Source organism: Alosa alosa, chromosome 19 (genome assembly GCF_017589495.1).
Source record: "Alosa alosa isolate M-15738 ecotype Scorff River chromosome 19, AALO_Geno_1.1, whole genome shotgun sequence".
In the NCBI taxonomy this organism is placed as follows: domain Eukaryota; kingdom Metazoa; phylum Chordata; class Actinopteri; order Clupeiformes; family Clupeidae; genus Alosa; species Alosa alosa.
Genome location: NC_063207.1, coordinates 25,824,405 through 25,846,980, shown reverse-complemented (window position 1 = coordinate 25,846,980; position 22,576 = coordinate 25,824,405). Strand labels below are relative to the sequence as shown.

General features: G+C 43.2%; 2 protein-coding genes across 2 annotated transcripts; both read right to left on the bottom strand.

Moving 5' to 3' along the window:
• Positions 1-885: 885 nt before the first annotated feature.
• srrm1 (serine/arginine repetitive matrix 1) lies at positions 886-14,711 on the bottom strand. Its single transcript, XM_048227675.1, is given in 19 exon segments — positions 886-1,705; positions 2,185-2,288; positions 2,793-2,898; positions 3,154-3,340; positions 3,507-3,807; positions 3,810-3,994; positions 4,285-4,374; positions 5,262-5,406; positions 5,726-5,812; positions 6,222-6,302; positions 6,966-7,228; positions 7,550-7,669; positions 7,828-8,022; positions 8,265-8,474; positions 8,710-8,798; positions 8,929-9,099; positions 11,310-11,432; positions 13,293-13,382; positions 14,607-14,711. Coding segments are annotated over 19 exon segments (2,676 nt in total). The 5' UTR covers positions 14,628-14,711; the 3' UTR covers positions 886-1,597.
• A 1,645-nt stretch (positions 14,712-16,356) lies between these two features.
• On the bottom strand, positions 16,357-22,575 carry tdh2 (L-threonine dehydrogenase 2). The gene is made up of 9 exons (XM_048227761.1): positions 21,814-22,575; positions 21,346-21,559; positions 20,842-20,884; positions 20,502-20,572; positions 20,042-20,191; positions 18,544-18,716; positions 18,119-18,209; positions 17,778-18,047; positions 16,357-17,349 (listed from the first exon to the last, which is right to left on the bottom strand). The coding sequence occupies exons 2-9, from the start codon at positions 21,542-21,544 to the stop codon at positions 17,204-17,206; spliced, it is 1,143 nt and encodes a 380-aa protein (XP_048083718.1). The 5' UTR covers positions 21,545-21,559; positions 21,814-22,575; the 3' UTR covers positions 16,357-17,203.
• Between the last annotated feature and the right edge of the window lies 1 nt (position 22,576).

Below are 22,576 nucleotides of genomic sequence, written 5' to 3'. Positions count from 1 at the left end.
TTCAACCATCTGGTCGTTGGCTAGGCAATAAAGGGAACCTGATAACAAAATAATCAAATAAACTAGTTCTATCATCATAACCAAGCAATGCTATTTGATTATTATGTTGTATGTTATTTTACATCTGTGAAAACGATTTTAAGTCAACGAAAGGCATTTAACTGGTCGTTCTGCTCTAACTGGCTTAATTCAGCTGGCTGGCGTCATCCCTTGGGACCCTGTTCTCTAATACTGGCCCTAGCAACCGTACACAAAGATGTGCCGCAGCCCCTGCCAGCCTCAGGCAGTATATTGGAGCAGGTGCTACAAAACAAAACCTTGGATTAGAGGCATTTATTGATAGCCGAGGTACTACATTCACGTTTAATTTTCATACGTTTACATAATGATTTGCATTACTATACTTAGCTTGAGGTGTACTTAAGTGGTTATAAGCATAGCCTTTGGACAGAAAAACAATGCTTACTGTAGATGTTATAGAAAAAAGCAACACACCCAATATGAGGATGGTGATGTCTGCTGGTCTAGTGCCCAAAAACCTGGTGATAGTCTGTATCAGCACAGCATGGGCCTTAATAATGAATTATGAAAATGATATTTGGCTCACCTATGCGCTGTAGATTTTTTTTTAGGACTTAATCGCACAACTGAAAGCATTCATTTTTGGCCATTCATGTTAAGTCTTATTTGACAGAATATATTCCCCAAAAATGGATGTACGTCAGGCCAGAGAGACAAGGCAAAATGAACTTTGATTCAATATGCACTGCATAAGTCAGTGGGTCCTCCCATCAAAGGTTGAGCAGCTAGCCCCATAGACAGAGGCATGCATCAATCTAGTAAACCAGACAAAAGGTCATCTTCTAAAGAATCAGGAGAGCCGAGTAAAGGTTTTCTCTTTTTAATGTGACTTTTTCAAAGTCAGAATTTACATTACATTTCAAACAACTTAAAAAGTTACCAAAAAAAAGAAGAGGGCAAAAAAATAAATCCCACTCATACGAATGATTCTGTTTTGTTCTGTGGAAATACGACCTCAACACAGTGGGGCCAAAACTGGTCCCCAAAAGACTGCGACTGAAGGGCGAGGTGGCAGCTTTGATCTGCATCACTGGATTATTTTCTCTTTTTTGGTTTACCGTCAGCTTCATGCACACAGGAGGTTAGACACTCAGTGCTTCTGCACATGCAATCACAGAACATCCCCCCACCACCTGTACTCTGCTAACCTGCACGAGGTATACACAAACCAAATTCTCTACTTTCCTTTACTTGTCATGTATAAAACAAAGATACAGGAATAGAGGGAGCAAAGAGACTTGAACAAACCATAACAATTCGGTTACATGTACAGTGTCTTATGGGGCAGGGCAAAGGGAAATTAAAACAGTAATGGGGGCCATGCTGTAACAAAAAGCAGCTCGACTCCCCACTCGGTAGAAGTCATGTTTCACTGTGTACCCAACGCATTAAAAATAAACTTAGAGCATCAACAATTTGTACATTCTAAAGCTGAACCAACATCAAACTTAACTGAAAAAAGAAAATCACAGGGCGAGAAAGGAAGAAATCGAGAGGGAAGTTTGGAAGCTGTTTCTCAGGAGGGTGGTGGGGACATCTGTGCCTTCCTCATGGAGCGCAGGGCCTTTTCACGTAGTTGTCTCTCCAAGTCATCCAGACTGTCGTCTACTTCACTGTCTGATTCCTTAAGAGAAAGGCAGCATTAAAAATTATACCTCCACTCAAGGTCACATTACTCTAATGTGATCTTCGCTACCACATTGAACAGACCTATTTGATGTGGCTGTGATGGTATTTATTCCCTGGTCCTCAAAGGAGAAGAGTTTGTGTTTGAGTGGGTAAAAATACTTCAGAATACAGAATTATGGGTAAAAGTAACTTCTTTATAGAAACGATCTTGAAAACCAAGATGTCATGTAGCTTCAAGAAAGGAACATGACTTTGAGGAAAAGTACATTAGATCAAGATCCTACTGACAGACACTCAAAAAATACACCATTAGGATTGACCGCAATCAAGCACAATAACAGTTTCATAATCTGACAGTACTCTTTTGCTTTTCTAACATGAACATCATAACTTTCACAACACTATAACACAGCATCATCCCCAACTCTCTGGATGGCTTTACTAGAGTGAGCAGGTCAGATAAGAGGGCGTCACCTTTTTCGGGGACGAGTCGCCATCTCCCTCACCCTCCTGCTCAGCTAAGGCTGGTCCATCTTCAGTCTCGGCCTCGGGCACGGGCTCTGCCTCTGCCACGGCACCCTTCTCCTTCTTGTGTTTCTTGTGCTTCTTGTGCTTCTTCTCCTTCTTGTGTTTCTTGTGCTTCTTGTGCTTCTTCTCCTTCTTGTGTTTCTTGTGCTTCTTGTGCTTCTTCTCCTTCTTGTGTTTCTTGTGCTTCTTGTGCTTCTTCTCCTTCTTGTGTTTCTTGTGCTTCTTGTGCTTCTTCTCCTTCTTGTGTTTCTTGTGCTTCTTGTGCTTCTTCTCCTTCTTGTGTTTCTTGTGCTTCTTGTGCTTCTTCTCCTTCTTGTGTTTCTTGTGCTTCTTGTGCTTCTTCTCCTTCTTGTGTTTCTTGTGCTTCTTGTGCTTCTTCTCCTTCTTGTGTTTCTTGTGCTTCTTGTGCTTCTTCTCCTTCTTGTGTTTCTTGTGCTTCTTGTGCTTCTTCTCCTTCTTGTGTTTCTTGTGCTTCTTGTGCTTCTTCTCCTTCTTGTGTTTCTTGTGCTTCTTGTGCTTCTTCTCCTTCTTGTGTTTCTTGTGCTTCTTGTCACCCTTCTCCTTCTTGTGTTTCTTGTGCTTCTTGTGCTTCTTCTCCTTCTTGTGTTTCTTCTCCTTCTTCTTCTTCTTTTTCTTCCCACCAGCCTCAGCGTCGGACGTCTACAGAGCGCGCACACACACACACACACACACAAATCAATTAGTGGGCCAACTTTGCAGACATCATCTTCCAATCATGACCAGTCTCAGGTACCTTAAACTCTTTCATTTAGACCAACTGGACAAGAAAAAAAGAATCAATATGCATAACAATCTTTGTGAGCGGATTTGAATGTGCTTATTATAATATTGCTTAGGATCTACACATGGCCTGCATTACATAGCCTGCACCAGGTCAGGGGAAGTTTGCTGTACCTTGTTAGGAGAGGGACTGGCAGAGGCGCTGCTGGCCTTCTTGGCGGGGGGAGGAGGTGATCCGCTGACCGAGCGGGACGGAGAGGGTGATGCGGAGCCAGGAGCCGGCCGCTTTAGAGGCGGAGGGTGTGAGGGAGGTGACCGAGAGCGAGAGGACACCCTTCTCATCGGCTGGGGGCTCTGAGAACTAGAGTGAGCAGAGACAAGAGAGAGAGGACATTACACGCATGTTAAAAATACACACTTGGTCATTTATGAATGAACATTAACCAGAAAAGAATCCAGCTCAAAGCAAGCCCTGACATTCAAACAGAAAAAGTTCTACCAGTGGACCAGTAGATGGTTTTCTGTACCTTTGGGTCTTGCGTGGCTCTGGGGTGCGGGAGACCCTGCGGATGGGGCGGTTGTTGTGAGAGGGGGACTGCTGGCTCTGGCCACGGGCCTGCTGCGGTGAGCCGGAGTGGGGGAAGCGACCCTGGGGGCTGGCTGACCCCCGCGACGGGTGCGGATGGCCTCGGCCGGCGGGAGAGGGAGAGAGCCGGGAGTCTCTAGGGGGCCGGGACGCGCTGGGCGGTGAGCTTCTACGCTGGCGCTGTGGGGGCGACATGGAGGAGGGGGGCGTGCGCCTCTTCTGGCTGGGGCTGCTGCGGCGCCTGGGGAGCGTGAGCCAGGCCGGCGCTTGGCCCCCGGGGAAGGAGACGCCCGGCGTCTGGGTGGCGGGGAGCCCGAGGGCCGGCGCTTCTGCTGCACGGGAGACGGGCTATAGCGCCGCTGGATGGCAGGAGAGTAGCGGCGGGGGGACGGGGAGCGTCTGCGTGGAGGTGGAGGAGGAGAGGGAGACCTGAGGGGAGGACGCAGGAAAAAAAAAAAAAAAAAAAAAAAAAAAAAAAGACCTTTACACACAGCAGCAATAAGGGCTGACCATATAAAAACAGTGTGTGAGTATGCCTGGGGCCCGGTATCACAAACTGAACAAACAGTATCAAATTACTTAAGACATAGCGCACAATGTTTAGTTAAATGAGGAAGGAATCAATCACATTATTTGCTCATATAAACAAGCAAAAACGATACATGAGGTCATGCAAAAGATGAATAAGGAGAGCCATGAGGCTGAGCTGAGGGCTTCACCTGCGTCTGGGAGGAGAGGGTGACCGGCGGCGTCTGGGGGGAGAAGGGGAGCGGTGGCGCCGCGCTCCTGCCAAGGGACTTCGTCTTTTCCTAGAAAGCACAAAGATAGGTAAATAAAAAAAAACCTTCAGGAACACCTTCAGATTGCAAAATCCCATTTTAAGCCATCCTTACACCAGAAGACTTTGAAAAGAATTGGAAAAGAGATTTGGAAAAGATATTTGAAAGACAAGTCTCAGACCCTCTAACGCTTAAAGACAAGTCATGTTTTTAAGTCACATACTATGATTTTGCAAGGGATCTTGCAGGGTCACTATTTACAAGACTGCAACTAGATTGCTTTCAATCATTGTGCACTAGATATAAACAGGAACTCAAACAATAGCTTAATCATATCAGTCATATTTTTGTGTTTCTGCAGCATTGTTTCATGTGTGACATCCCTTACCGTTACAGACTTTTTCTGTCACCTGGAATATTGGTTTGGTCGCACTAGAAAGACTGATTCAGACTGACTTAAACCGCTAAGATTGGCACCTTACACTAAACAATCTAGTTGACGGGAGTGCATCGTGACTCATTTAGTCGCTGACTGAAATCGCTCAAAAATCGTATGGTGTAAAGGGCCGTTCACACCAGGAACGATAACTATAACGATAACCATAACTATAACTATAAATGCATCCACACTGACCAACGATAAGCAAATTCTCTCCTTGTGTTAATGAATGTGATGGCTAAAATGTGATTGTTCTGATTGGCTGTTAGCTTTTTATTGTTCTCAAAATCGCTCTGAAAGTGATCCCCTACGATATCGTTCTTCATGTCGTTATCCATATAGTTTATGTGTGAACGTCGTCATTCATATTAACGAAAACAATATATATACATTTTTTTTTTTTTTTGTAGTTTTTGTTCTTGGTGTGAACGGCCCTTAAGGCTGGCATTAGAAACAGTAGTAGCGTGAAGGCACTTACCTGGGAGAGGCATCTCTGTGTCGTCTTCTTGGGGAGGTGGGTGAAGGACTCCGTCGCCTCCAGACCTCGCCGTTCCTGGCCGGAGGTCCTCGCACTGGCCGTCTGGAACCTTCGTCTTCAGAGGAGGAGGAGGACCCTGAATCTGCTGCTCACACAAACAAAACACACACAAAAGAGAGTCCAAAACGCAAAACGCATGTTAGTAGGCATGGAGCAAGGGGAGTGTCTGCTGAGAGAAACACCTAGATGAAGGGTTAAACGCACAACACGTCCACATCGTCCAGTACGAGACGAGGGGGCAGGGTGGGGGGACGACGACACAGACACAGGCTGGTTAGAGAAGAGGAGAGAAGGCCAGGTTGGGGAGAGGGTTAAAAGAGAGGAGAGAAGAGAGGAGAGAGAGAGAGGGAGGGAGGAGAGAGGAGAGCAGAGGTGGAAAAACACAAATAAAAAGGGGTGACAACCTGAAGACGACTGCTGATTCTGCCTGCGATACTGACGTCGCTGCTGCACAGAATCGGCTGTGGCCCCCTTCCCACCTTTATCCTCCTCTGAAATGCAAAGCAGTGAGCCGTCTTTTTCAGTGCCCAGGAACACACACACACACACACACCTGTGTGCACACAGACCCACTCACACACCAGGTGCCCCCCAGTGAACCCCACACAGCTTGACTGGAGATGTAAAAATGGCAGGTGAAAGGGCAGATGGTTGATTTTATTCTTGGATAGCAAAAAAAAAAAAAACTACATTAAAGTCAAAAACAGGACATGGGGCTATGACTGCTTGCTCACTCAGAAACATACTTGTGCTGAAACAAACTGAAGGCAGGGGTGAGGGCATTACAAATACACATGACTAAAAGAAACAGCCATGAGAAGCCGCTTTGGCTTCTATTTTGGATTCTATTCAACCCCCATTGGGCCTCAAAAGCACATATTATGAGAAAAACACACTTACCAGACTCAGATAGGTCAGAGCGCCTGTGTTTGGGGACTGGGGATGGGGATTTGTTCCTTCCAGGTGGTTTTCGTTTTGCACCTGACACAAAAACAGAACACACTGGAGACTTAAGGGGGATACAGGATCACATCATCTACCAAAGAGAACTTCACTTCCACACTTAACCATTGGAGGACATTGCTCAGCCATGGCTGTAGACACTCACTAATAATTCTAAAAACATCACAACGGCTCTGGGCACCCGACAGAAAACTAGAATGTCATCAACACGATAACCTGGGTGTTGATAGCTCGTCAGATTCCTTCCTTACTGCTACCCGAGTCTCTCTGCAGAGTCATGCCTGTGCGTTACGTGATCTCACTGGGTCAGCCGGGCAGTCTAGGCACCCACGTAACCCGAGAGGAGACGCAGGGCAGCTCAAGCGTGACGGATCGCTTTGCAAAAAAAGCTTTCAGATGCGACATTCCTTCATCCTCCCTAATGCATTGGGTTAACAGGGGACGCAGAGAATAGGACTACAAGACGATGTAACACAAGATGGCCGTGAGAGCAAGATACTGCTTCTGGGCAGAGGAAGGAGAACCAAGTTAGGAGGCCTAACACAGAGCCACAGCAAGTGGCAAATCTGCAGAAGCATGGAAGTAGCAAAGAGAAGCAAAGAATAATAATGGGGGGAATGAGAGAAAAAACAGGTTGAAATGGAGGGAAGAGAGAGAGGCAGTGGGAGAACCGCTCTGTACCTGAGAACTTGCCGGGGGACCCGGAGCTGGCGCGACCCTTCCTGGCGTGGGGGGAGGCCGAGCGCCTGTTCTTGCCCGGGGAGCCCGCGCCGTCTGGGCCTGGGGAAGGGCGGACCCGCCTGCGAGACGGGCTGACGGAGGGCTCGCCCGGCCGAGGCAGCTTGCGGGGAGGCGTGTTGGACGAGCGCTTGGTGTGCTTCTTGTTGGGCGAGCGGGAGGAGGAGGAAGAGCTGCCTGAGGAGGATCCAGAGGGGGAGCGTCGCCTGGAGGCACATAAAGACAAACATATGAACCCAAGAACCACTCCACACCAACCCTGTTAATTAGGATGCATAGGGACATACAAATGCCAAGATATGGGTGTATTGTGCACTGAGAAGTTGCCTCTCTGGCTAGGTGGAGCACTTCACTCGAGAGCAAACGAAAACTTTCGCATCTCCAATCTGAACAACCTCGGAGATACTGAAAATACTTGTGTCCACTCTTAATGAGCATGACTAAGATTACCGCTGTTTCAACCATCGTCTCAATGCAAAATAAATGTACTTTCAGACTGAGTTAAGCGTGCACAGAAACAGACTCACTTGCGCACTGGAGATCTGCTGCGTCTGTGTCTGGGGCCAGGAGGGGGGCGCCTAGGGGGGCTTCTGCGGCGCGGGGACATGCGTCTGCGGGGGCTGGACCTCCGACGGGGAGAGTAGGACCTGGACAACACCAACAAACACATCCAATGGCAATAAGCTCCAAGAACACATTTTAGGTACCCACAGAAATGCAACAGGGTTCAAACGGTCTCTTCATTTGCAAGGCAAATGCAAAAATGACAACAGAGAATCAAAAGAACAACAAAACTGAGGCTGACCTGGAGCGAGACCTGTGTCGTCTCCGGGAACGGGAGCGTGTGCGTGAGCGATGCCGTGGTCGGTCCCTCCGGCCGTCCTTCTCGCGCTCGCGAGGTCGTTCCTTGGGACGCTCCTCCTTCTTGAGCGCTGGCTCTGGGGAAGGCTCTTTGACCTCGGTGATTGAGTCTGGATTCACCACCTCTTTCACAGCATCACTGAGGAGATGGAGGAAAAACAAAACAAGCTGTGAACCATGACCCTGCATAGTGAAACCTAGCTGCATTATAGCACAGGTTCATCCACACACTGAAGTGCTGTGTTTCTGCCATCACTAGTCATACTGCTACAAGCGCAGAGGAACTCAAACCTGGCTTTATAGCATTACAAGAGATTACACTGTAGGTTCTGTTTTGTATGTAAAGCAGGTTTATTGTATTACATCTGTTGCCTTGGTTACCTGGTGGAGGAAGCTTCCTGGATGAGGAGCGGTGGCTTGGAGGCCTCTGATTGGTCAGGCTCGGGCTGTGGCTCCTCTGGGGCTTTGGGTGGAGAGACTGGGAGCGACACTAGAGGGCTGGGCTTGCGGCGGGGTGAGCGAGAGGGGCTGCGCTTGCGCTCTTTCCTGGGAGGAGAGCGCCTCCTAGGGGACGGGGAGCGGGACTTCCTCCTGCAAAGGGAGTAAGGAGTACTTTTCAAAATGCTGCCATACATTACAAAAAGCATAGACTACTTCCAGTTCTAGGCATGTATAACTACCCCTGCATTTTGACAATTTACATTGTTTAGCATATAGCATAAAACGTATACATACATATATACTGTATATATAGCTTCTACATAACAACCCAAACAAATCTTGCTGACACTGAACTGTCCAGGCTCTTAAGGCTGGTGGTGCTCACCTTCTGGGGCTTTTGGACTGAGCTCTCTCTTTGTTTTCCTTCTTATCTTCATCCATCCTCTTCAGAGACGCCAGTTTCTCCTGCTCAATCTGCGGGACACATTTTCAAACTTCCATCAACAAGTTATCACACACTGACTGAAGAATCACGTCACTACATACCTTGTTTAGGTCTCTACTAAAAACACCATAAACAATCGGCCAATCAAAATGCACGGACCTGTCTCTGTTTGATCTCCTCTTTCTTCTGTTCGAGGAAAGCCGTGGGGATTCCGGCAATGTTCTCCTGGGCACTCAGCAGCAGCGGCCAGAGGTCCTTCATGAACTCGCGGGCGTTCTTACCATTCAGGAACCCCGTCAGGTTGATCTGCATCATTTTACTGTCCGGGTTCTGCAACACACACACAGCCGGGGGAGAAGAGAGAGGGGAGACGGCACACCAGTCAATACAGAGAGGGAACCGGCTAGGTGGAGGGGGTGGGTTCTGTCAACCACATCCCTGTTTACCTCTACAGCTTACTCAAGCTGTAACTTGCTCTTTTAGCTACTACAATATATTGTCCATGGGGTCTAGAATGACTAAAAAGGGAGATTTAGCTTTAGGATTTAGTAGTAAACTGAGTTCTTGGTGCCTTAGTATATAACCTTCATTGACCACTAAGTCAGTCTCTAGCCTAGATACCACCCCCTTGGTTGTCATTTTGTCATTGAGGCCTAAAACCATGGCATGGCTAGCTGAGAGGAGATATAGATAGAGATAGATACTTTATTGATCCCCAAGGGGAAACATAACTTGAGAATAAAACAGGCCAGCCTTTATGCATGCACTAGCACTTACTGACCTCCCCTATGGCAAACAGCTGGACCCGTTTCAAAAAATGCGATAGAAAACCCCTTGCCCTCCAGACCACAATGGGGGATGGTGTCCATTTTTAAGACCCAATTACCTAAATATATGCTATGCTATACAAGTCAAATATCCATTGTCTCCCCCACAATAAACTCCATTGGGTTTTTTTTTATAACAAAAAATAAAAAAAAATAAACAAATAGCCACAGAACAGAGTGCATCAAAAACCCCACAAAGAAAGTACAGTCCCGGTGTCTTCAGAGTGTCCCGCGGGATCTGGGGGGGGGGCACGGAGCGCTCGCCACTCCTGCAGAAAGAGAGGCTCCCTTGGCTTGCTTCCGCCTCCCTACTGCTTGAGACTCAACCACCTTGAGTTTAATGTTATATCATTTATCTAAATTGCAAGAGACGAACAAGCAATAATGAGTACACAAGGCATGTAAAAAGGGGTTTATTTCAAACAACTAAGTTAAGAATTAAGAAAAAAAGTGTTGTCTTCCCAACCCCCAAATGAGGATCCAAAAGGCTGACCCTTTACATTTGTTATTATGTTAATTTACCAAAAGAAAGTTTAGGATCCTATCTCTAAACCCCATACAATAAACCGGCTTGTAGTCCAAAGATGATATAGCCTAAAACATCTTGCCACATTTATCTTCCAGTAAAACAATAGGAGAATGATACCTTACTGCACCAGCCACACCTTCTGAAAACTTAAGCCAATACTTTTGCGTCACAAAACAAACATTGGCTCTTTATATGTTGCATCCATCTCATCACATCAGATCTCTAAAGAGGTGGGTGATGCGGATGGACACTGCATAGCATTCCAAATGGCGCTCTCTTAGAATATAGGGGGCCATGAAACAATCACGAGAAGCCAGGTACAATCAGCTATGCAGTTACTGAGCAACTCAGCAGTTTTCAGCCAATACAGGAGCACAGTAATTTCACATTTCGATGTATTACTAGGGACTGGGGACTACCAGACTATTAACTTACAGTGCAGTAAAGCACCTGGATACATCTCAGCCAAATAACTGGTGCAACCATGACATCCAAGACTATGGTAAGAACACATTTAAATGGTTCTGGCAGTGAGGATGGTTACACATTGGATGCTGCCTGTAAGACTCTAAGACTGGTAAATCTTAAGAGTTTTGCAGTGAACTAAGAATGACAATGCATGATGTTAACTGTTTGGATTGAACAGTATAATTATCTTAAAAAAAAAAAAAAACTATACTACTGAAATTAGCATGTCTGTCCATATGTTTCTAGACCTGGCATGACGCCAACCCCTGCTCATAACTCACCTCAAAAACCAAACTTCATCATCAAGGAAGAGTTGGATTCAGTGAGACTTTGGGCTCAGGAGAGATCTAATTAGGTGTTGGTGCTATACTTCTGATGCAAGGTATAACATCCATATTGGTTCAGGCCTTTTAAATCATAAATCACATCATCATTAGAAAACTGCTGTTCAACAATGGCATCTTTTTTCATCATTATTGCAACAATCCTGTTTCATTGGATGAACTACAAATAACTTTACCCGCAGCTATTCCACACACAAGGCACCAACTGTAGCAGATTTCTTGTTGGATATAAATATGTCTCAAGTCAATGCTACTCAAATGTTAGCTTCATCTACCATAGTTATGTCACCCACCCAAAGACCATAAGGACACAAACAGCCTTATATCTATTAAGCAAAGACACAATGGGGACATATTAAGAGGGGCCATTACCTTTTCTTCCAACTGGTTGAAAATGAACTCTATGACGACATCGTCCTCGAACCCCAGGATCTCTGTAACTCGCTGTGTGATCCAAGGTTTGATGACTTCCAGGTTGACTTTGGTCATGTCCACCTGATGGAACGAAAGCAGTAATGTGTTAAAAGGTCCCACATTACGTAAATTTCATAATTGCAGGGTTCTCACTACGTCAAATGTAAAATTCCATGACTTTTCCCTGACATAAAACTGATTTTCCATGACCTACTGTACAATGAATGATGCAATATATCTAAATATTTCAGAACAGCTGCGTAGCTTTCAAGAATCTTACTTTTTTAGAGCAGCAGAAGAATAAATGGGCATTAAATTAAAAGTTGGGCTAACCCAGCGTTTCTCAAACTGTGGGTCGCGGAGACATGCCAGGTGGGGCGCGAACTGACGTGAAAACAAGAGTTTTTTTTTTATTTTTGTATCTGTAGCCTAGGCAGCACCCGGTGCACAATGGACACACTGTGTTATTCATAGGGAAGCGCTTGTGTCAAGGCAGCTTATAGTCCCGACCTGAATGAGATTTTGAACAAGGTTGTGAGGTGAATTTCATCAAGACCCAGCCCTTAAAAGCGCGTCTGTTCCCTGCACTTTGCGAGGAGATGGGAGCTGACCACACAGCTGTAGCCTACTGTTTCACATCAAGGCAAGGTGGCTTTCCCAAAGTAAAGCTCCGTGTCGCCTCTTGGAGGAAGAGCGCATACAAATCTGCAAGCACGTTCACTAATGAAAATTTCTTGATGAAGCTGTCCTATCTTAGCGATATATTTGGAAAGCTCAATGAGTTAAATCTCCAGTTACAAGGCAAAGACAAGCACCTACCTCACCTAGCAGATAAGATTACTGCATTCACCAAAAAACTTGAGGTATGGGACAGGCGCCTCGATTGCAACAGTATTAATGCTTTTGAGAATCTGAGTGAAATCGCTGAAACGTCTGATTCGGGAGCCACTCTTGTGATCCCATGTAATAAACAGTAGGCCTACATCACATCCCTGCAAAGTTTATTTCAAAAATATTTCCCAACCAGCAGTGCTCAGTATGACTGGATTATGGATCCATTTAATGCAGCATGTTGGTAGGCTATTTCATTGAATATATTGTACAATGCTGTAAAATATTGGCCTGTGCTTGCCAATATGTTGCTGGAAAACAGAAATATGTGTGTTTAATTTACAGTGGCACATTATGTATTTATTTACATTATATCTGCAGCACCAGCTGATTTTAACTCTGCTGAAGAGGACATATTTAGAACTTGTCGTAATTTCAATAAATTTGACAATTTTAAGCTTGATGCACTTTCTTAGAGCGATGATGGACAGGTGGGGCTCAAAAATGCTCCCTTGATCAAAGTGGGGAATGAAAGAAAAAGTTTGAGAACCACTGGGCTAACCACAACTACTCAAGCAAGCCATAAAGCTAATAAGCTATACACCAATTCTGCATGGACATATATTTGTATTAATGTATTTTGGCAAGTCAATTTTAAACCGCTACAACAAAATTCCCCAATTTTTCATGACATTGACCCAAAAATATTCCCTGACTTTCCATGTCTGGAATAGACTTTCCTAAATTCCATAACCTGGCAGGGAACCCTGTAATTGTGACCTTTAATTGTGGCTGTACACAATTGTGTGGCCTCTGTAGCACACGACTATGTTTTTGCTTAGGAATGCTCATATAATTTAAGTTTGTTCAGAAAAATATTAAAGTGTCATAATAACAAACCATGTCTTCTGGTTTAAACCCATGTTTTTCCATCTTTATTTACACTATAACTAATACCATGTTCAAATATTTGGAAGTACCTTACATCCCTAACTGTAGTATGCCCCAACCCTTGTTTACGTACTATCCTATGTTCGGTGTACATAGCTGTGGGCTAAAAGCCTAATAAAGTATCACTTGAAAACGTTGCATCAAGAATAATGTGCAAACCTTCTTTTCCAGACATTCTGCAAACTTCAGCTGTTTCAGTAATTTCTTCTGTTTATTGCTGAAGCGATTATCTTGCTCTGCACTGGTGCCCTGAGGAGAAAAAACAAATGTCATGGATCACCATATCATATCAACAGTTGACAAAAAGAAAATTGTGTTAACATATCATCTGAAATGCTGTCTAACGTAAGCAATCCAAAACCTTCGATTAATCGGCTTAGTTTGCCAACAATGTATTTAACCAGCTGGCTAGGTTTAAAATCAACAAGATAATTCCCGTCAGTCATGGATTCAGTTTGAGGCGACATGAACCAATCGTAAAAGGCAGGACAGTTCCATCACGGAATGTTTAAGTTAACATTGAGTACATTAACGTTAACAGACAGCAAGACATCTCACTGCCATGCCATTCAGTTGTACAAGTCTACAGGATAGTAACGACCTTCCGCATAACTACTATGGCGATGGTTAAAACAACTAAGTTTAACTGTCGATTTGGACCAGTTAAAGTTACAGTCCTATTATGCGGAAATTATGTGGCGACCCATCTCAATGTAACAAGACAGATATATTTGTGATATACCGTAGAGTTCTTTTGAGATGTCAGTGTTTCTGCTGCCGGTGTAAAGTCAGAGAACGAGTTAACGGAAACGTCAACATTAGCATATCAGACAAACTCTCTACAACAAAGTCGACTTCTTTTTAACTACTATTTACTTAATAACAATCCATCATCAAAATCCATGTTTATCGGTTCACACGTTAAAACAAAATCCTGGTATCCAACTAAAGTGCCAAGCAACGTTTCACGTTAGTGCAAAGGGCTACTTCGTGGCTAATCTTAGCTAGTTTGCATGTGTTATTGGCTAACTTCAACCAATGTTAGCTTTAGCTAGCTAATGTCATTGAACTAGATGCATGTACATGCGCTTCGATGGCTGATTTGGATACAACGCCATTCGACAATATCGTTGATTTCGATGCTTCAGGTCTCATTTCTTAACTTATTTAACACATTGTACATCATAAACTACTTTATTAATTTAGAACCAATATATAGATGATATGCCATGCCAGATAAATAGTTAGCCTATTACGTTTAGCTACCAAACGTTAACTGATTTCGTACTTAGCAGACACGGCCGCCATCTTTGAGCGTGCTAGCATAGCAAAACTGCTTGCACTGGAATGGCGCCTGAAATTACTCTTGCGTAGGTGATAACATATCATAGATTACAATTAAACATGCCTGCCGATTCTCGTCTTTAATCACAGCCGCGAATTACGACTTAAAGTTAAACAGACATTACTTACGCGGAAAAAACCCGCGTCCATCTTATCCAACAGTTCTTTGCACGGGTGTGGAGAAGATGTGATTCAAATAGCCACAATGCAACGCGGTCGAAATCTACTTCCGCAAAAAGGTGATGGGGGCGTGGTAACAAATATTGTGTGCATAATAGTATGAGGCCGTTTAGGCCAATAGTGAAAACCTTACATGCATATTTCTTAATCACACACACATACATACTAATGCATACATACATACTTATGCACACACATATACATATTAATACACATACATACAACACACACATACATAGCCTACATAGAAGTATGGTATATGCATGACAGTATGGTTGTATGCAAGTGTTAATCAATAACATTTATAACAATTATCAGCAACCATTCATCTAATGTTCCAAAGGTACATTTTATTTACTAATCTGATATCATTTTAAAAGGCTAACTGAGAAAACATTGGAGAACCCTTTTGCAATTATGTAAACACATAATGTAATTCTTGATGAAAACAGTGCAACTGATTTCAGATGGTATTCTGTCTATAATGAAGTGGAATGGAAATTTCTATGTGAAACTTTTGACTGGTGTGTGTGTGCATGTGTTAAGTATTCATTTATTGGACTAAACAGCCTCTCATATGATAGTGCCTGGTATCATCACCAGACACTTCATGAAGAAGGTAGGCTACACCTTTTAGGAAAAGTTTCCAATCCTAGCATCGTAATGGGTGTCTTTGCGTTACCTTTGAAATCATTGGTTCAGCCAAGTCAATCAAATTGATCAGTGATACCTAACCTTACTTCCTTGGCCACTAACCTTTGATAATTAAATTCGGCAGTAAGGAAATATTGTATTTGCCTTTGCTGTATAAATATTCACATATTCTGACTGTAATTCTTTGATATTACATGCTACAATGGCATTTACCACTGTCACCTTCGATTTCGAAATAAACGCCAACACTTCGCTGATTGGTCTGCCATTCTGGTGGCTGAGTAGCCAGAGCAGGCCTTTCTCAGTGAGATGAAAATGAGCGGGGCTATGGGAGGTGGGGTGGGAGTGGGAGTGGCTGAAACATTTTTGGCCTGTTTGCAGAATAGAGGTCGTCTGGCACTGCACTGGCACATACTAGAATTGTACATTTGATTTGGTCTCGATGTGCACAACAGATAATTGGGAACCGGGCAGCTGAGACACATTTTCCACATAATTAACTGCAGTCAAACCAGGATGAACTCACACACCAAACACTGTACATTTAATTATGTAGACTTTTTTATTTTTAAAGAAATAGGTGAAAATCGGCAGTGTTTGGTGTGCGAGTTCATCCTGGTTTGACTGCAGTACTTAAAGCACATTTTGGTTTGGGCTGCAACACACGATTGACTTTCACATAATTGACCACCAGAATATCAGCAAAATGAAGGCCTGTCATACAAAAGAACAATATCTCTGGATGTTTTTTTTTTTCCTTTTTATTAACAGTAAAATCTTGGATTTCATAGTTGTTCATGTTTTAGTGAAGAGAATAATAATGAAGTCAAGCAGCAATAAGATAGGCCGAAGTCACATGAGTGATCCAGATTGAGACCATATCCATCGACAGTAGCCAATATTTAGAAAAATGCTTAAAGTGAAAAAGTCTATTGACAATAGTCTGCTACCGAATACAATTGTGGAGCTGCAAATAAATCTTACACCTCAGATATATACCACAAAATCCCAACACACAATATTTACCCCTGTAGGCATTCATGGGTGTTTGACAAAAATAGGCTATTTATTAAATGAACATATTTATTTATTTTTCCATGAATAATGTACACTGCAATTTTGTCAATTGGCCTGTGAGTGAGGTTTGAAAGGCTTGTTTCATTTAGGCTATATCAACACAATACGCATCTGGGCTAAAAATCACACCTGTTGGAAAAGAAAGATAAAGATACAGTATTTTAGATGCGGCTATATCCTTCCAACAGCATGCCCTTATATAACATTGGGTGTCCTCCATTCCCTCTACCAGCACAGTGTTTCAGTTTCCCTCTATTGATCCATCCGTAATGTCTTATTCTGCAGTGTTGCTTTTCAGCATGTCATCATTGTGCTGTTCTCTCCTGGATCTCATTGCCAGCTGTGAGCAAGGCTATGATGCTGTGTAAGATAATTAAGGCAGAAACCTGATGATGTGTTTTATTTTTCTTCTCCCTATCACAATTAAAACAACATTAATGCAATAGTCACAACAGTATGGTTGACAGTATAGTTCCCTGAAAAAGAGTTAAGGCTGCTGGTTAGAACATGTATGAGCATTGTCTTTGTGAATGTGAATGTGACAGTGTGTGTGGGTGTGTTTGCATGAATGTGTGTATGTGTGTGTATGCATGCATGTGTGAGCTTGTGTGTGAGTTTCTGGTCTGTGTGTGTTTACGGTTTGGTCACTTCAGGGGGTTTAGCTTGAAGGTTAGGTGTTCATGAGTGGTTCCCCGTGGCTGGAAAAAGGAGGTTTGGAGTGGTTTGTGTGTTTGTGTGTGCCCCTCCTTGCACTCTACTGGAAGTGTGACTTAAAGGGAGTTGTTGGGAAGTGAAGTCTCTGTTGACTGCGCCTGCTAGCTGACTGGAAGCCCAGCATTGGCCCTCTTGTCGCAGATAGAGTAGATCATGTCTGTAACGAGTTCCGGAAGCCCATAAGACGGCCGCCAACCCCAGTCTCTTCGTGCATTGGAGTCGTCAAATCGCACTGGCCAGCTGTCCGCTGCAAACAAGGCAGAACAACAGAAACACAGATTAATTTCCAATGAATTTATTATTAAATATAAAATGTGATTGCATTCCTAATAATTGAACAAAGAAGGAAGGCCAGTTATTAAACAAATAAACCATAAGAATTGCCCACCCTGATATTGACAATCTACAGTCAGAGAATACATATTTCCTAAAGATAGCTTCAAGCAAATAGAGCAACTGTGAAACTCTAAGCCTGAGTGATTGTTGGAGCCTATAGATCCAAGACGAAATTTCCTTGTAAACAAACAATAATGTGGTTTCTATTCTATTCTATCGTATTTTATTCTAACAGTGACCTTTGCCATATGGATCTTACAAGCCATTGGCAAAACAGTGATTGACAGTATACGGCTCCATTTGGAGGCTAGTTGACACATACTCGGATGCTGTTCATACCAATAGTCTGGCGGACTGCGTCAGGGTTGTAGGTGACTTTCAGGTGGGGTAGATGCTTGCGTATTTCTTCAGCTACTTCCTCGGGGGTGAAACTCATGGCAGCAATGTTGTAGGTGCGCAAGGACAGCTGACATTCAGGGGCCTGCATAAACTCCACTGTGGCACGGTGGCAGTCAGCAATGTGCATCATGGGAAGACGTGTGTCCGATCGCAGGTAACACTCGTAATGGCCTGTGCTGAGGGCGTCATGAAAAATCTGGACAGCGTAGTCTGCAAAACACAGAAAGTATGTACAAAGAAGCACAAAGGATATGCCCTTCTCATAATGGACATAGGGTTACCTGTTGTTCCTCCTCCAGGCTTGGTGTTAGCTGAGATGACTCCAGGGTAGCGTAAGCAACGGAAATCCAATCCATATTTGTGATGGAGGTACTGATCAAATGAGACAAAAACAGGATGTTATTCTTAGTACAGAGAGTACATTTATTTGTGTCATTGCATCTTCAACCAAGAGTAAAATATGCTACTTATGCCTCATGATTCTTAGCAAATATTATTAACAAAATTAATCTCACATTTTCATTAAATCTAGTTTTGTGGGATTTGTATACTGAGGAAACAAGATCAGCATGCCACACATTTTATGAAATGACTGAAGACTTGAGTATATCCATTCATCTATGTATTTCTGTGTATGTATGTTGTTTGTTTGTGTGTATGTCAGAAAAGGGGGGGGGGAGAAAGAGAAGGTCATCACAACCCTCACCTCCCCCATCAACTCTCCATGAACTTTGGACACTCCATAGATGGTCCGTGGCCTCTGGACACACAGGTCAGGTGCAGGGTCACGGGGAGACGATGGTCCAAATGCTCCAATGGTGCTTGGGACAAAGAGACGCAAGCAGTTCTCTAGCGCCAGGTCAAGTACATTATGAAGGCCTGAGGGTGAAAAAGAAACCAAATGAAATGAATAACCATTTCTATTCTAGAATCTACCAAATTTTGGAACTGGCAAACTGGAACACAGACAGTGGGCCCTAAAAGACAGGCAAACTGCAAAGTCAGGCAATGAGCAAAGAGTTTTGTCCATAAACTAAAACTCTCGTGAATGTTGCTGTTGATGTTGATGAATGGAAGAGCTGACTCATTGATATTTGTACCTAGGATCTTGCGCATGGTAAATTTACAATTAGATTTCCAATAGTTATTAAATTAGCATTAGTTGGACTTAACACTTTAGTTGCACTTTCATTCAAATTAGGGCCCCACGTGTATCTTTGAATTTCCTGCAGCAAACATGATTAGCAAACATTTAGACCACCAAGACTTTCCTCCAGAATACAAGATTTGAGGTAACAAACTGTGTGTGTTGTGTTTTGGCATATTACCAGCAAAGGGAAAAGAAATATGCAATTTCATGTAAATTGTTATGTAGATTATTACCTGGATCTCCATAGCAAGCCAGGCAAAGTATATTTCCATAACGAAACACAAAAGTTTCATCAAGTGTGTAGTTTAGGGAGTGCAATCCCAAACATATGTGGCCAGATCTCAATCACGAGAAGTTAAAAAATCAACTACAATCTATTCATAGAGTTCCTCTACCTTAACAGTGCCAATACCTAGCCTGAACTCTCTGCGATGACTCACAGTAATGGTGTAATGCATTTATTGACGTAATGTACATTTACCATTACGCAAGCTTGCTAAGACCAGACCAATTCTCAATAGATATGGATCCTATCAATTCAGCTTTGACTTCCATGGGGTGTTATCAACAATTAATCCTAAATTGGGACATAAAACTTTTACCAAATCCTGTCAGAAGTAAAATATATAAACACATATGTCTCGTCAATTAAAGCTATACAAGCAGTTCTTTTGGTCTTCTCTTAAAGAAAATAGACTGTCCAGGTCATTTAAAATAGCACGATCAACAGCAGCCATTAGTTGTTCATAAAAGTGCAAACAGTGTTTCTCTGCCATCGTATAGAGCCAAAACATGTGTGACCTGATCTCAATCACGAAAAGTAGTAAAAAAGCATCTACAATCCAGCTGGTATAAGGCCCTCCTCTCATCAGATAAGTGACTCTGATTGGCCCAGATAAAATCTGTTTGAATGGACGAGGAGCCAGACAGATCTGTCAGAGCAACTGGTTCAGACCTGTGTGGTTCCTATACAGGCTACCATGAGTCACTTTAGGTTTAAAACTTGTGTGGCATTTAATTGAGCAAAATGTCTTTGGACAAACAATATTCTGACCTGTGATGTTGATGGTGCGCGCTAAGGCCACGTTGGCCTCCCCCACAGCACTGAGCAGAGCACTGTAGTGCACCAGCCATGTGATCCGGTTGTTCACCACCAACTCCCTCAAGTTCTTGTAATCCAACACATCAGCGTAGACAAACGGCCCTGGTTAGATGAAGAGAATGGGAAAGATATATGGATGGGGACAGGGAAGGGAAGGAGGGGCAGGGAAGGGTCATGAGACTGAGGTGTCATGAGAAACGGATAGAGACAGTGGTGCGGTGAGACAGATTAGAGAATAGGCAACTCTTCAGCATGCGTGTCCGTCATGCTGCTCAGGATATAATAACTACATTTATAGCAGATGATCAGCATACAATGCAGTGGCAGAGACAAGTCGTGACCTAGAGTAAGTTCCAGCAGGTGTTAAATGGAAGTGGGCCATATTTGACTGGCAGATTACAGGATCACCTACCACTGTTGAACACCTCCACAGGGGGCTTCTTGATGTCCGATAGGATCACATTTTCCTTCCCATACTGTTCCCTGACACAAGCACAAGTGATTCAATCGACCTATACCAACAATGTAGTTATACTGCCACATTGCATCCAATGTAAACATTACCAGCAAATCTCACAAACCAAAACAAATACAGGGACAATAGCATGAGAACAGAACTTGAACAGAAAACTTCATATGAAGTGACTGACAGATTATACTGTCCATAATTCTGAAATTAGATAAATGCATGCTGCCTGACCAGGCACATGTAAACCAAAACACACAACAGTTATTCACCATTTTTAACGAACCTCAGCAGTTGTGCCAGTCCAACACCAAGTTGCCCTAATCCACCTGCAGTCAATAGAAAATTGTTGCAAAGTAGATCAAACAGCATAAAATCACATTTAAACATTTAGCCTATCTGATATATTTATTCATGCTGGGGAAAAACAGCTTGGCTGCTATCTGTGATCTGGGTTAAACAAAACAGAATTTGTTGGCGTCTGCCTCAACTGGGCTTAAATCCACACCCTGTTGTCACTACAGAGCTTTATCCAAAGACAAAAAACTATGCAAGCTATTCTTCTCCCGGAGGTCATTCGTTGCTGCTATTATGGCCACATTTTGTTTGTCCCTGCCTATTGTGATGAAGAGAAAATAGCGGTGTCTCTCTCTAGTCTATGAAAACAAGCCAAACTCACAAATTAGAAAAGGAAATTAATAAATTGACAATGTCAACACATGGATATGCACTGACTTTTTTATTTTTAGGCTACTGTTAAAGAGACTTAGACAAAAAGGATGCATTTCACCTGTGATGAGTACCCGGGGGCAATCTTCAGGAGGAGGAGGGTCGGAGGAATCCTCGTTGTTACACTGATTTATCTGCCGCGGAGACCAACTCATAGCACGCACCGGCATATAAAACAAACCTCCTCTGCTACCGCATCCGTGACACAGCGAACCTAGAAAAGCCATGGAGGGCAAACAGATCCGCACAGCCGGTAGCATGTCGAGATGCTGTCTCTGATGGAGGAAAGGGTAATTGCCTTGTCACTGGTGGTTTTGTATAACTTGTTGTAGCTTAGCCTACAATTGTTTTTGTTCACTCGTTCATTCACACCTCAATGGTCAAATGCGGCAGCCTAAATAGAAAGCGTGAATATTGTTACAGCCATTGGTAATTGCCCTGGTCTTGGCTACTTTCAGGCAAACGTGTACACTAACATGTTTATTAGCCAACTTAATAATATAGGCAAACTTAATAAAATGCAACCCACCTGGAGGCTGACAAACACTTGAAATCCTTCTCCGTGTCAACCACGTTCTGTCCAAAATCTAAAAGATCTCATGAGGTCGCACGGTGACTGCTAAACTAATTTAAATAAATAATGGCGATAAAAAAGGATTTCATGGTATTTAACCGTTAGAATTAAAAGATTACTCTCCCATTGGTCAACGATCGTGCGGATCGAGCAACCATTGGACAAACAAATGGCCGAAGAGTGTCAGGCTGGGATGTGTAGTTTAATGCATCCTAGTAACCGTTCAACCCCCCCTTGTTACACCATAATACGCGACTACACTGTCCAGCAAACATGCTGACTTGCTGCGCCAAACGGAGTTGTATTGTATTCTGTGGTTTAGCTGAGTTGGGCTTTTGATGTGGCATGTGTTCCTAAGTTAGAGAGAGAGAGGGCATTCAATTTTGTGTCTCTTCAGTTCTTTTAGCTCCCACGTTTTTAATCAAAAGAAACCGTTTTATCTCAGTTCTGTTGGTTGTCTTGCTACTGTTTGAATTTAATTTTAAATGAAAAGTTCCCTTTAACTTGCCTTTTCATGTTCTTGTCTCACTGAATTAAACTAATTCATTACAAATTCAACTATGTACAGCTATTATAGGCCTAAATATTTAAACTAGATTAGGCTATAACTACATTACAATAGTAATTAATAGGCCTAGGCTAGGGTAGTTCTCAAGAGAAATGGTTGCTGTTCAGGGATGACTGTAGGCCAAGAAGTAGGCCTACATCAACTAAAAAC

Excerpts from the sequence above, each read along its gene's own strand:
- tdh2 (XM_048227761.1), bottom strand. The coding sequence starts at position 21,544 with ATGCTACCGGCTGTGCGGATCTGTTTGCCCTCCATGGCTTTTCTAGGT. Across the intron at positions 18,210-18,543 it reads ATGGAGAGTTGATGGGGGAG|TACCTCCATCACAAATATGG; the intron begins GTGAGGGTTGTG and ends TCATTTGATCAG. Across the intron at positions 18,048-18,118 it reads GCCTGGAGGAGGAACAACAG|ACTACGCTGTCCAGATTTTT; the intron begins GTAACCCTATGT and ends TGTGTTTTGCAG.